The following is a 14,137-nucleotide window of genomic DNA, read 5'->3' on the forward strand; positions in this document are numbered from 1 at the left end:
CCTGAGTGGAAACTTCCACAAGTCTGGATGCCCTCATGGATCTCACCATCCATACAGACAATTGGTTACAGGAACAAATGGAGGAAATAATGGGGGTCTTGCAACTATCTTATCATTTTCTGTTACTTCTTTATCAATGCTTCCTGCCAAGTTGATGCAGGTGGACATGGGCTATTGACAGCTCACCCCCGCAGAAAAGGAGTGACACTGCCAGCACCATCTCTTCTTCTACTCTGGTGAGTCAGGTCACTCCATCTCTGCCTGCCATGTACGACTCCAAGGTATCAGGAAAAAGAGTTCTCTCACACTTCGGTCTTGACTGGAACACACCCTGAACTCTGTTCCAGGGCTTCCCACTTGCAGGTGCCGGTCCAGTTGCTCATACCCAGGGTGACCCTGTAAACTCCTGTCTCACTAGTCCTCATCGAGTCAGGTGTACCCGACTGCTTCGCAGACACAGGTGAGGCTTGGGTCCTGCATATTCCCCTGCAAAGCAAGATCACTCCCAACCTCATAGAGACTACTGATAGTTCCCCTTAATCTCCTGGTCCAGTAATAGAGGAAAAAACTCCCCTGGAGGCTGTGATTAAGGGGCATCAAGAAATGTTACAATTTGGCATGACCCTTTCTCCACACTTTCCCCGATCCTTGGTATATCCTGGCTGGCTCTCCAAAATCCACTCATGTGGTGGCAAGCACAGGAAGTCTATCTTCCATTGGAGTTTTGTCAGCAGCACTGTTGGGGACCAATAGATCCTGTTGCAGCACCTAAACTCAAAAGGCTCAGGTGGGGGTGGCTATCCAGGCAGAACCCTCTGTTGAAGCTACATTGGAATGTCCCTTGAAATACCAAGACTAGGCTGATGTTTTTGAAAAGAGGAGTGCAGAAACCCTGCCTCCACACCAAGACTATGACTGCCCAATAGAGTGCAACCAGGAGCAAAAATACCACTATCTGGAAGGAGCTCACCACCCAGTCCAGGTATTCACTGATCATAAACATCTGGAGTACCTACATAGGGCAAAAACCTTAAACCAAGAGCAGCTTCGATGGGCCCTATTTTTCTCCCAATTTGATTTCATCATCACGTATCATCCTAGGTCCAAAAATGGCAAGGTGGATGCCCTGTTCTTTCAAACTCTGCTTACCCAAATCCCTCAAATTGTACCCAGTCTTCCATATTTCCCTCTTGAAAGCATCCACAGAAAATCTCTTCCCTGACTGAACACAGCCATCACCCTACTAGTTCCAGTTCAGGGCCACGAGAAGTCTGAGGACTGAGCTATACTGGGCACCAGATTATTGTGGTACCTCATAGACTAGGAAGGCTATGGCCCCAAAGAGCAGTACTGGGAGCCTGTCGGTAACATTCATGCCCCTGAACTTATAAAAGACACACAAATGTCACCCACAAAAGCCTGGCATGACAATGCCCCAGGGCACACCTGAAGAGGGGCAATGTGAGGATTCATGGGATTTGAAATTACATCTGCTGGAGGCCAAGCAGGTGGCCCTTCCACACTGCCAGAAGCCAGCCTTGGCAGTGCCTGAGGCAATAAACATGCATCCCAAGAGACCAGTCACTGTGGGGAGTGCCACCCACGGTAGTGATGACTGGCAGCCCCACCTCATATCTCCCAGACCTACTATTTAAGCCTGAAGGGAATACCAGGAAGTTGTATGTGCACCACGCCAGATCCCTGAACTGCTGCTGAGACAGACCCCTAATCATTCTTGCTTCCTTGCTTCATTCCTGGTTCCTAGCTATTGACTCCAGCTTAACCCTTGGCTACAGCTCCTGGCTATTGACTCCAGCCTGACTCCAGATTGACCCTAGGCTCCAGACCCCAGCTACCAACTCAGCTCCCTCAGGCTTGACCACCTAAAGCTCTAACCACTGGCCTTTACTGCCCATGCCCTGATTCTGGACACAGGCTACCCTGTTACATACGGGCTACTGACACACATGCCATTGGTATAAGGGCCTCAACAGCAGGCTTATTATGCCCTATCACTCTCTTCAATCTGGTAGCAGTGATTAGTGTGCACTGACATTCCTATCCTGAAGCCTGCAGCAGGGCATAGGTCAAACCCATGACTCTTCTTAGCCCCAAAGTAGGGTTCAACCTACCACCGTGCCTCATCAGACCTTCAGCAGGGATTACCCATCCTCCTCTCCCCTCTGACTTGCAGGCTGACTTAGCTCACCCTCCTTTTCACAGTGCTAAGCCCTGGCCTTCCTCCCACCACCCTAATATTCATAGGTGTCAAGATGAGAAACATTCTCCAAGTGATAGTTCGTCAAATAAGCTGAATGGTCTGGTCCACATCATGGAGCATGTTCCTCTAGACAGCCCTTCAGGGACACTTCAGCTAATGGAGTGCAGGGGAATAATGGGGCAAAAAATGTTTTAGCAGAGGGCTCCCAGCTGTGGAACACCATGTCACTAGGGATCAGGAGGAGTCTATCTAGGGACCTGAATGGCTTTCCATTGTAAGTATTTAAAAACAGAAGAAACTATAGCAATATCTCTCTTCTCCCTTCCTTCCTTTCCAGCCCTTATGAGAAATAGCTGGAGTGTGTGCGTACATATGAGCATGGGTGAATTTAAACCTTACTGAGGGAAGGATAATGCAAAGAGATGAATTTGCATTTCTTTCTTAATTCAGTGAGGCCTGTCGTCATTCTTATCTATTGGGGGAATTAGTTCCACAGCCTAGGTCTTGCTCCTGTGACAGTTCTGTTTTCTGCATTCAGGAGCTTCCTACTATTTATTGGTTGATGGTTTCACTGTCCCCACAGAACACACCTTTTGCAGGAGGTTGTGGCTGTGGAAGGGGAGGTGATCTCTCTGGTACCTAGGGACAATCCAATGGAGGACTTTCATTACCTTGTGCTGACCTTAAATGGGCAGCCAGGTTGTATTGCTAAATAGGTGAGACCAGCTGGAGCTTTTTCAGGGCTTATTACCAGAGACAGTGAGTCAAAACAATTGAGCCCAAAGGTCACAAATGAGAATCACTGTGATCAGGTCTGTTTCTGATAGAGTGTCAGCAATCCTGAAGCTTAGTCGGTGCAAATATTGGCATGTCGTTGTATGCACCTAGGAGGCAGTATAGGTGCCACTAGACTGACTGAGCAATCCATGTCCAGCAATCAGCTATTCCTGAGTGTAGAAAAGGCCCAAGTCTCAAAAAAACAAATAGTGTGATTATTAGTTCAGGAAGGAAAATACATTACCAATATCCACAGGCTGATCGGAATGTGTTCGAACAGGAGGCTGCTGTTTTCTTCGTACTATCTCCACTATCAGGGATGAGGAAAGATGCTCAAATTCCTTCATCATTATTACCTGATTAAAATGTGACTCTTTAACCACAAAGTTCAGGCAGTGTTCCTTAAAAAGTGAAAAACAGTCTCATCTGAGGAAACTCTATAATTTTATACAGAATAGAGGAAAAACCATTACAAAGCATCCATTCCAAACTACCCACTGAAGGTTTCCGGTGGTATTAACCACGAGACGAGAACTAGATGGCTTTGCACCAGAATCCTGAAAAATCAGTATCTCGTGATAGCATAATCTTTGTTGTTCTTTCTGATATTAAATACAAAAAGCTTTGTCAATGCAACATTATTTATGCATAAAATTAAGCACTCAAAATGGAATGCCCAAGTTAAGGTTGGGGCAAGTTAAGGTTAAGTATCAGAGGGGTATCCCTGTTAGTCTGGATCTGTAAAAAGCAACGAAGAGTCCTGTGGCACCTTATAGACTAACAGACGTATTGGAGCATAAACTTTCGTGGGTGAATACCCACTTCGTCAGATGAATGTGACAACCTTGAATGCATAACCTTGCCTCCACCCACATAAGTGTATGTGTTATGACACAATGTACTTATACAATCATGTAATCTCTCAAATAATGTTAAATGACATCACACATTTTTATTCTAAACCTTTAGATCAGATGCGTAGCATCTTGTAACATATTCATTCATGTATAAAGAATCATATCATACAGTAAATGTAGTTCTTAAAGATGTGTTGTCTACCTAGATTTCATTTCTGGGGCACATGCACCCTGTATGTGTGAAATTTGATTCTTTTTGGCCAACAGTATCCATTGGGGCTGCGTCTGTGACCTGGATACTCTCATGCCTCACACCTGAGGACATACACTGCAATGATAAACCCACAGAATTAAGTCTCAGAGCCTGGATCAACTGACTCAGGCTTATGGGGACTAAAAGTGGCAGTGCAGACATTCAGGCCCAAGCTAGAGCCCAGGCCTCCCCTCTTACAGAGTCTCAGAGCGTAGGCTCTAGCCCAGGCCCAAACTTCTACGCTGCAATTTTATAGCCCCACAGCCCGAGCCCCTGAGCCTAATTCAGGGATCTTTTATTGCAGTGTAAATGCACCCATAAAGGCCAGAGTAGACCTAACAATCCCGCAGTTCCTTTGTCAATATACAATCCCAGAAGAGTAGGAAATAGTAGATACAGGAAAGGAAGTGGATCGTGTAAGCCATGTGAATAACACACCTGGAAGGTGTGTTACAAGGTAAATAATTGTTCCTTTTTCTTTAAGTGACTGTCCACACAGATTCCACTTCTGATGACTATCAAACAGTGACCTGACAGTGGGTTCTTGGAGTCCTATTTAAATAATGAATGCAAGGCAGTTCTACCAAAGTGGGTGTCTGATCTTGAAGTTTCAACTAAGGAAGAGTGATGGTAAAAGTGTGGACTGATCCCCATGTCGCTGACCTGCAAATTTTGAAAAAGGGATGTTTCGTAGAGAAGCTGAAGAAACTGCCTGAGCTCTGGTGGAATGAGCTCTCATGAGCACGGGTGAATGTGACCCAAGGCACATCTGTATTCACATCCTACGAAGGCTTGCAATAATATTTGTACAAAATATGCCTTGAAAGCTAACACCACTTTGGTCAATAATATAATTGTGAACATAGCCCGAACCCCTCCTGCACCCCACCCCCCAACTCCCTGCGCTGAGCCCCCTGCCTGCACTTCACACCCTTACTGCACCCCAACTCTTCTCCCTGAGCACCCATAGGGAAAAATTAGCTGGTGTTCCGCACCCACCGGCAGCCAAGCTCCCCCCTCCTCACCTCCTTCTCCTCCTTCCTCGAGCGCAACAGTTCCCCGCTCCTCCTTCTCCTTCCCAGTGCTTCCAGCCACCCACTGCCTAACAGCTGTTTGGTGGCACTTAGGACTTTCTGGGAGGGACGGGGAGGAGTGGGGACGCAGCGTGCTTCGGGGAGGAGGCTGAGAAGAGGCAGGGCAGGGGCGGGGACTTGGGGGAAGGGGGTGGAATGGGGGTGGGAATGGGGCAGGGCTGGGGTGGGAAAAGGTGGGGTGGGGCAGGGACTTTGGGGATGGGGTGGAATGGGGGTGGGGCAAGGGCAGTGCAGGGGCGGGAAGAAGCGGGGCCAGGGGGGTCGAGGGGAAGTCGGCACCTATGATTATGAAACATATGTAACGTTATATATGAAATTATAAATGCTCTCTATGTTATTAGAGCATGTTTAAGACCAGATTGCCTAGCCTAGGTAAAGCCGATAAACAAATTTGTCTTAGACAAAGGAATTTGTTTAGTCCTAATTTACATATTAGCACTAAACAAAACCATCAAGCTAAATCAAGTGGGGGTTAACCTGAGACTGAACTCAGGAGACAGAATTAACATAGTTCTTGCATCCCTGAGAGACACAGGAGACTGAATCTCCAGGAGGCCATCCTAACTTTTAGAACAAAAATAATTTTGGGAATATAAGGGACAGAGACTTCATCTTGATCAGGGGTGGGCAAACTACTGCCCGCAGGCTGGATCTGGCCCTCAGAGCTTTGGATCTGGCCAGCGGGATTGCCCCCCGTGGTGCCGCGGGCCCCATGCTGCTCCCAGAAGCAGCTATCACCACGTCCCTGCAACCCCTGGGTGGGGGGGCAGAGGGCTCCGTGCATTGCCCTTGCCTCCAGGCACTGCTCCCTGCAGCTCTGATTGGCAGGGAATGGGGAACCAATGGGAGCTTCGGGGGTGGTACCTGGAGGCATGCAGAGCCCCCCCCCCCCACAGACCGCAGCGCTTCCTGGAGCGGCGTGGGGCCGGGGACAGGGCAGGCATGCAGGTCCTGGCCCCCGTGCATGCCGCTGCCACCCCGGAGCTGCTTTAGGTAAGTGGCATCAGGCCAGAGCCCGAACCCCCAACTCCCTGCACTGAGCCCCCTGCCTGCACCCTGCACACTTACTGCACCCCAACTCCTTGTACTGAGCCCCCTCGTACAGCCCGCACCCCTCCTGCACCCCAACCCCCTGCCCTGAGTGCCCTGCCGCACCCCACACCCCAACCCCCTGCCCTGAGCCCCCTGCCACACCCTGCACCCCTCCTGCACCCCAGCCCCCTGCCCTGAGCCCCCTCATACACCCCACACCCCTCCTCTGCCCCAATCCCTTGCCCTGAGCCCCTTCCTGCACACTGCACCCCCTCCCACACACCCACCCCCTGCCCTGCATACAATTTCCCCACCCAGATGTTGCCCTCAGTCCAAGAAGTTTGCCCACCCTGATCTTGATGCTTCACTTTAAAGACTCAAAGAAACCAAGCAATTTGAGCTGTGAGATGTGTCCTGGCCAGGTCAGCCTGTGAAAAGCTTGAAAGAAGACTGGAGGTGAGAGAGATCATCTTGAATAAAGACTGTACTTTGGTAGATTCAGTTTTAGACTTTTAAATGCATGTTTTCACTTTTATTTGCTTATAACCATCTCTACCTTTATTTCTTTTACTTGGTATCACTTAATCCAGGCTCTTTGGTTAAACTCATTTTGCTTTCATCAGCCCTGGGTAAGTGCAGTGAGTGTGTGCCTCTAGAAAGCTGACAGGCTGGAGTGTTGCACTGTCTCTGGAGAGGCAGGGAACCTAATACTCTTTCTGAGGGCTCAGTGAGAGGGAATGGACCCTGAAGGATGATGACTTTGAGGTGGATTCAGGGTTGGAAGGGTCCTAAACGCAGCCTGCAAGAAGTAACCAAGTTGGGCAAAGCCAGAGTGAGCCTTGTGGGCTGCTGGCTGGCTGTTGGGGTCAGAGCTCTGGACCAAAGCTGCAGAGTCACAAGACACCCAGGGTTAAAAGGCAGATATTGACTGAACCCCTGACTGGCCTGGGTGAACCCCAAAACATCCCAGTGAAATCTACCCCTAGCTACTTCATAACAGGATCTAATATAGTTAGATATCAATTTGGACAACCTTTAGGTGGAAATGGCTTGACCCTTAACCCTATCTGCAAAGACTATACACACTCTGTTGGACCTCGTGAAGGATGTTGTCCTGTCCAGGTAGTATGTTACAGCCCTACTATGTCAAAGGGTGTGCCATTTGGCTTCCCCCCTGGTTTGAGAGTAGAGATTGAGGGAGAAAACTGGGCAGGGAAGCAACTGATTTAAATGAAAATCAGAAACAATATTAGGCAGGAATTTGGGGTGAGGCCTATCTTTATGGAAGATCATGTCAGGTGGACCAGCCATAAGGGCTTGTATGTCCCCTACACTATGAGTTGATGTAAGCAGTCTTCATAGACAGTTGATAAAAAGAGCAGGTTGCTTGTGGCTAAAAAGGAGGTCCCATTAAACGGTTAACACTGTGTTGAGGTCCCAGGAAGGAGGAGGCCCTTGGTCTGGGGGGAAAAATATGAATGAGACCCTTACAGAATCTAGCAACTGTAGGATGGGAAGATACAGTATAACCCTGAACGGAAGATGATGTGCAGCTATTACTGCTAAATGTACTCTTATGGATCTGATGGATGGTCCCAAATGTGTTAGAGCTAGCAGACAGTCCTGAGTAGCAGAAACAGGAACTAACAAGGGAAATGTTCTGGTGCCTAAATAGAAAACCTTTTCCATTTTGCCGCATAATTCAGTATAGTAGAGGTTTTTCTGCTATGTCAGAGGTGGGCAAACTATGGCCTGCAGGACCATCCTGCCTGGCCCCTGAGCTTCTGGTCTGGCAGCTAGCCCCCGGCTCCTCCCCCACTGTCCTCCCTCCTCTGCAGCTATGCCGCCGCGCAGGCAGCACTCTGGCCAGCGGGGCTGCGCACTCATGCCGGGCAGCACAGCAGTATGCGCGGCATGGTAAGGGGACCAGGGCCAGGGGGTTGGATATGGGGCAGCGGGTCCTAGGGGGCAGTCAGGGGACAGGGAACAGGGGGGGATTGGATAGGGAGTGGGGTCCCGTGCGGCCTGTCAGGGGGTGGGGGTGTGGATAGGGTCGGGGCAGTCAGGGGACAGGGAGCGGGGAGGGTTGGATAGGGGGTGGGGTCTGGGGGAGGCAGGGGTCCCGGGAGGGGGCGGTCAGGGCACAAGGAGTGTGGGGGGGTTGGATGGGTGCGGGCTTCTGAGGGGGCAGTCAGGGGCAGAAAGTGGGAGGGGGCACATAGGGGGCGGGGGCCAGGCTGTTTGGGGGGCACAGACTTCCCTACCCGGACCTCCATATAGTTTCGCACCCAGATGTGGCCCTCGGGCCAAAAAGTTTGGCCACCCCTGTGCTCTGTACCAAACTGTTCTGGACTTCATTTGAACAGCTCCTTTCAATGGCAGTTAATCAGCCAACAACCACACTGTCAGATGTAATGATGAAAGAAGTGAAAGATCTCACTTCTGTTTTGCAAAATCATGTGAGATAGACAGAGGCTGTGTTGACAGGTTCATCAGCTCAGAGTATCAGAACTGTCTGGGCCAAGCTGGGTCTAGTATAATAACTGAGGCTGAACCTTGTCTGAGTTTCCTCAGGATCCCTGGTCTTAAATGGATTGGCAGAAGGCATACATGAGCCCCTGTGCCTATGAGACTACAGAAAGCCTGGACTCAAAACCCCTCTGGAGTAGAAGACATGGAATTTCTTGTTCTGATCTGTGGCATACAGGTCTATTTCTGGATATCATATTGCAAGGGACCATTAAAGGTTAATTGGCCTGTTAACAACCCTTCAATCATGGGGGGAATGGCTGGGGGGAAGGCAACTTGTTGGAGGGGTTGTTAGTGGGTTGTTAGTGGGATTGTTGTAATAAGCCATAAATCTAGAGTCCTATTTAGTCCATGATTTTTAGGGTCTAGCAAAGTTATAAATTTAAGCTCCTAGGAGTCTCTTTTGAAGATGTGCAGATTTCCTGAGAAGTCAGATAGAGTGATCATTTTCTGAAAAGTGTTCACCCATGTGGTGTTTTTCTCTTTTATGATTTTTCTGTTAGCTCATTCGAGAGCATAGTGCCTCGTTTCACTCACATAGTTGTTATTGGGGCATTTAGTGAATCGGATGAGGTATGCCACATGTTGCAGGACTCTCAGATCTTTAAAGTTGTGTTGGGGAGGGGGTGTCATTCATTGTAGCCATGGAGATATGTCTACAGGTTTTGCATCTATTGTTCTGACAGGGGTCGGGTAAAGATTTGAGTTGATGTGTTCTGGTCTGTGGGGATCTTGCTTCTAATGATGAGTTTGGAGAAGCTGCGCGGTTGTTTGAAGGCCAGAAGAGGGGTTCAGAAAATATTTCTTTCAGGATGTGGTCCCCATAGAGTATGGGTTTAATGCTATCTCATATGTCCAGTGCGGGATGGTAGGTGACAACTACGGCTGTGTAGTCAGAGGGGGTTTTATTTCTGTTTTGAAGCAGGTTCTCTTGGGGTATTTGGGTAGTCCGTTCCATGATGCAATCTACTTCTCTAGTGGAGTGTCCTTGTTTGGTGAAAGCGGTTTTAAGCGTGTTAAGGTTTTCATCCCACTGTAGCACTTAGTGAAGAGCTTCTCCCATCAATGTAGGTACTCCACCTCCCGAGAGGGGTAGCTATGTTGACAGGAGAAGCCCTCCCATCAACATAGTACTGTTTACACTGGGGGTGAGGTTGGGATAACTACGTTAGGTATAAATTGATAGTGTAGTCCAAGCCTCAGTATCCAGAGTCTCCACAATTCAGGTCAGGAGGTCCAGGAAGGCTTTAGAATCATCTAGCCAGGGTGGGGGCTGGTGTCTCTTCCTTCTCTGGTGGTGAGGAGGATTCCTTGGGGGATGACGGGGCTCACTGTTGTCTCTCTATCATCTCCTGTTCCTGTGGGCCCAGCTCTCATTCCACTGTGGATGGACTAGTCAGCGAAGCCATCAACAAGCATGATCCATTCCTTTTTCTGCATGTAGGAGAGGCTAAACTACTCCTTCACATGTGGGAGGATGGTCCACAGTAAGGTCAATACAGACAAACAAGGTGGCATATTTATGGGTATTGACCAGGTTGGGGCTGGTTGGCCCATGCCACTCCAGAGCTGGTTGAGGTGGTGCTCTGAATTTGGGCTCCCCAATATCCTCCTTGAGGTCACTCTCCAATGGCAGGGAAGAAAGATATCTGTTCAATGTCAGAGAGAAGGGATACATCGGCAACAGTGAGGAGGAATATATCTCCTCACTGAAAGACAGTACTGAAGGACTGAATGGTATAGAATCATAGAATCTCAGGGTTGGAAGGGACCTCAGGAGGTCATCTAGTCCAACCCCCTGCTCAAAGCAGGACCAAACCCAACTAAATCATCCCAGCCAGGGCTTTGTCAAGCCTGACCTTATAAACCTCTAAGGAAGGAGATTCCACTACCTCCCTAGGTAACCCATTCCAGTTCTTCACCACCCTACTAGTGAAAAAGTTTTTCCTAATATCCAACCTAAACCTCCCCCTCTGCAACTTGAGACCATTACTCCTTGTTCTGTCATCTTCTACCACTGAGAACAGTCTAGATCCATCCTCTTTGGAACCCCCTTTCAGGTAGTTGGAAGCAGCTATCAAATCCCCCCTCATTCTTCTCTTCTGCAGACTAAACAATCCCAGTTCCCTCAGCCTCTCCTCATAAGTCATGTGCTCCAGCCCCCTAATCATTTTTGTTGCCCTCCGCTGGACTCTCTCCCATTTGTCCACATCCTTCTTGTAGTGTGGGGCCCAAAATTGGACACAGTACTCCAAATGAGGCTTCACCAGTGCTGAGTAGAGGGGAATGATCACATCCCTCGATCTGCTGGAAATGCCCCTACTTATACAACCCAAAATGCCATTAGCCTTCTTGGCAACAAGGGCACACTGTTGACTCATATTCAGCTTTTCGTCCACCGTAACCCCTAGGTCCTTTTCTGCAGAACTGCTGCCCAGCCATTCGGTCCCTAGTCTGTTGCAGTGCATGGGATTCTTCCATCCTCAGTGCAGGACTCTGCACTTGTCCTTGTTGAACCTCATCATATTTCTTTTGGCCCAATCCTCTAATTTGTCTAGGTCCCTCTGTATCCTATCCCTACCCTCCAGCGTATCAACCACTCCTCCCAGTTTAGTGTCATCTGCAAACTTGCTAAGGGTGCAGTCCACACCATCCTCCAGATCGTTAATGAAGATATTGAATAAAACTGGCCCCAGTACCGACCCTTGGGGCACTCCACTTGATACTGGCTGCCAACTAGACATGGAACCATTGATCACTACCCGTTGAGCCCAACCATCTAGCCAGTTTTCTATCCACCTTACCGTCAATTCATCCAGCCCAGACTTCTTTAACTTGCTGGCAAGAATACTGTGGGAGACTGTATCAAAAGCTTTGCTAAAGTCCAGAAATAGCACATCCACTGCTTTCCCCTCATCCACAGAGCCGGTTATCTCATCATAGTAAGATGAGGCCCTGAAATATAAACTCTTGTGTCAGAGGCCTAGTCTGAGGCCTGAAGCCTGAACCAAAGTACTTCCAGGCACTGCTAAGAAAAAGCTGGGCTGTGAGCCAGAGGCAGGCCTCACTCACAGAAATTGGCGAGAAGAGGGTTGTTAGAAGCAGGTGTGTTCACACATAAGGGCTAATAAGAGGAACTTGTGCCAAGATGGCACCTGGACAGCCTGATACAAGGACACTCCATAGACATAACAAGGAACAGGATGTAGTGTACTTAGATTTCCAGAAAGCCTTTGACAAGGTCCCTCACCAAAGGCTCTTACGTAAATTAAGCTGTCATGGGATAAAAGGAAAGGTCCTTTCATGGATTGAGAACTGGTTAAAAGACAGGGAACAAAGGGTAGGAATTAATGGGAAATTCTCAGAATGGAGAGGGATAACTAGTGGTGTTCCCAAAGGGTCAGTCCTCGGACCAATCCTATTCAACTTATTCATAAATGATCTGGAGAAAGGGGTAAAGAGTGAGGTGGCAAAGTTTGCAGATGATACTAAACTGCTCAAGATAGTTAAGACCTAAGCATACTGTGAAGAACTTCAAAAAGATCTCACAAAACTAAGTGATTGGGCAACAAAATGGCAAATGAAATTTAATGTGGATAAATGTAAAGTAATGCACATTGGAAAAAATAACCCCAACTATACATACAATATGATGGGGGCTAATTTAGCTACAATGAATCAGGAAAAAGATCTTGGAGTCATCGTGGATAGTTCTCTGAAGATGCCCACGCAGTGTGCAGAGGCGGTTAAAAAAGCAACCAGGATGTTAGGAATCGTTAAAAAGGGGATAGAGAATAAGACTGAGAATATATTATTGCCCTTATATAAATCGATGGTACACCCACATCTCGAATACTGCGTACAGATGTGGTTTCCTCATCTCAAAAAAGATATACTGGCATTAGAAAAGGTTCAGAAAAGGGCAACTAAAATGTTTAGGGGTTTGGAGAGGGTCCCATATGAGGAAAGATTAAAGAGGCTAGGACTCTTCAGCTTGGAAAAGAGGAGACTAAGGGGGGATATGATAGAGGTATATAAAATCATGAGTGATGTGGAGAAAGTGGATAAGGAAAAGTTATTTACTTATTCCCATAATATAAGAACTAGGGGTCACCAAATGAAATTAATAGGCAGCAGGTTTAAAACGAAAAAAAGGAAGTTCTTCTTCACGCAGCGCACAGTCAGCTTGTGGAACTCCTTACCTGAGGAGGTTGTGAAGGCTAGGACTATAACAATGTTTAAAAGGGGACTGGATAAATTCATGGTGGCTAAGTCCATAAATGGCTATTAGCCAGGATGGGTAAGAATGGTGTCCCTAGCCTCTGTTTGTCAGAGGATGGAGATGGATGGCAGGAGAGAGATCACTTGATCATTGCCTGTTAGGTTCACTCCCTCTGGGGCACCTGGCATTGGCCACTGTTGGTAGACAGGATACTGGGCTAGATGGATCTTTAGTCTGACCCGGTACGGCCGTTCTTATGTTCTTAACAGACAGGTGCATCTTAAAGACTGGACAGCACGATGGATAGATCTGTATGTCTGGAACAACATGATCAAAAGGGAGACAGCACCCTAATGAGCTAAGAGGCTGTACCTCAATACGTCAGGAGGGATGAGTAATCTGTCCTGTAACTGTATAAAAGTAGGTCCCGGAGCGCCCAGCCTAGGAGGCAGTGGAAAGTCCCGCCACTGACTGAGCTGTGTCCATTGCCAGGGGGCACATATTTGTAGTTTTGCATATTTGCATATTACTGTGCTTCGTTTGACAATAAACCTGGCTCGGGTTCCTTCGTACCTTACTAGAGTCTATGGTCTTTGGGGGTTCTCTCGGGGTTTGCTGTGTCAGCTATCTGCGCAGAGCCGGGGCAGCACACAGAGGGAACATGCACGCAGCCGACTGTTATAATCATCGAACAAGAGCAGAGCACCACACCGGTAGCTACTGACAACAAATGGGGCCAACTGATTAACTTTCTTGGCTTCATCACAGGCATTGGTACTGGGATCGTGGCAGGTCCATTGTTTTGCCCAACTGTTTAAGGGTTTTTTCCTTGGAGAAACATCCCATGTCTTCCCCCTGGGAGTTCCTCTCAGTCTTGGAGCTAGGTGTATGCTTGGACAGGCTACATCAGTGGGCGTCCAGTTTATAAGTGGATGCAGTGCCAGCTTTACTCGCTGAGTTGGGGCAGTCAGTAAGAAAGCCAAAGTTCTCAGCACCAGATTTACCAATGCCAAGTCTGTCAATGCCAAGGTGCATAGCGCCAAGCTCTTAAGAGGCAGTTGACATCCTCAGTGTCAATTCTGCCCGTGTCCTCTTTGCCTTATTTCCACTGCCTGATCCTGGAGTTCGAAGAGTACTCAAGGGATCACTGGT

General features: G+C 48.2%; 1 protein-coding gene across 9 annotated transcripts in view; it reads right to left on the minus strand.

Annotated features, from left to right (window-relative positions):
* Nucleotides 1–14,137, minus strand: part of LZTR1 (leucine zipper like transcription regulator 1) — a 271,551-nt gene that overhangs the window by 58,849 nt on the left and 198,565 nt on the right. For all 9 annotated transcript variants that reach the window (XR_005592029.1, XR_005592030.1, XM_039517962.1 and 6 more), the window contains one exon: nucleotides 3,243–3,399. Coding sequence is in view for 7 of the 9 variants with exons in the window: in XM_039517962.1 (XP_039373896.1) it covers nucleotides 3,243–3,399 (157 nt within the window). In the remaining 2 variants the exon portion in view is untranslated. The remainder of the gene's footprint in view (nucleotides 1–3,242; nucleotides 3,400–14,137) is intronic.

Source organism: Mauremys reevesii, unplaced genomic scaffold (genome assembly GCF_016161935.1).
Source record: "Mauremys reevesii isolate NIE-2019 unplaced genomic scaffold, ASM1616193v1 Contig2, whole genome shotgun sequence".
Classification (NCBI taxonomy): domain Eukaryota; kingdom Metazoa; phylum Chordata; order Testudines; family Geoemydidae; genus Mauremys; species Mauremys reevesii.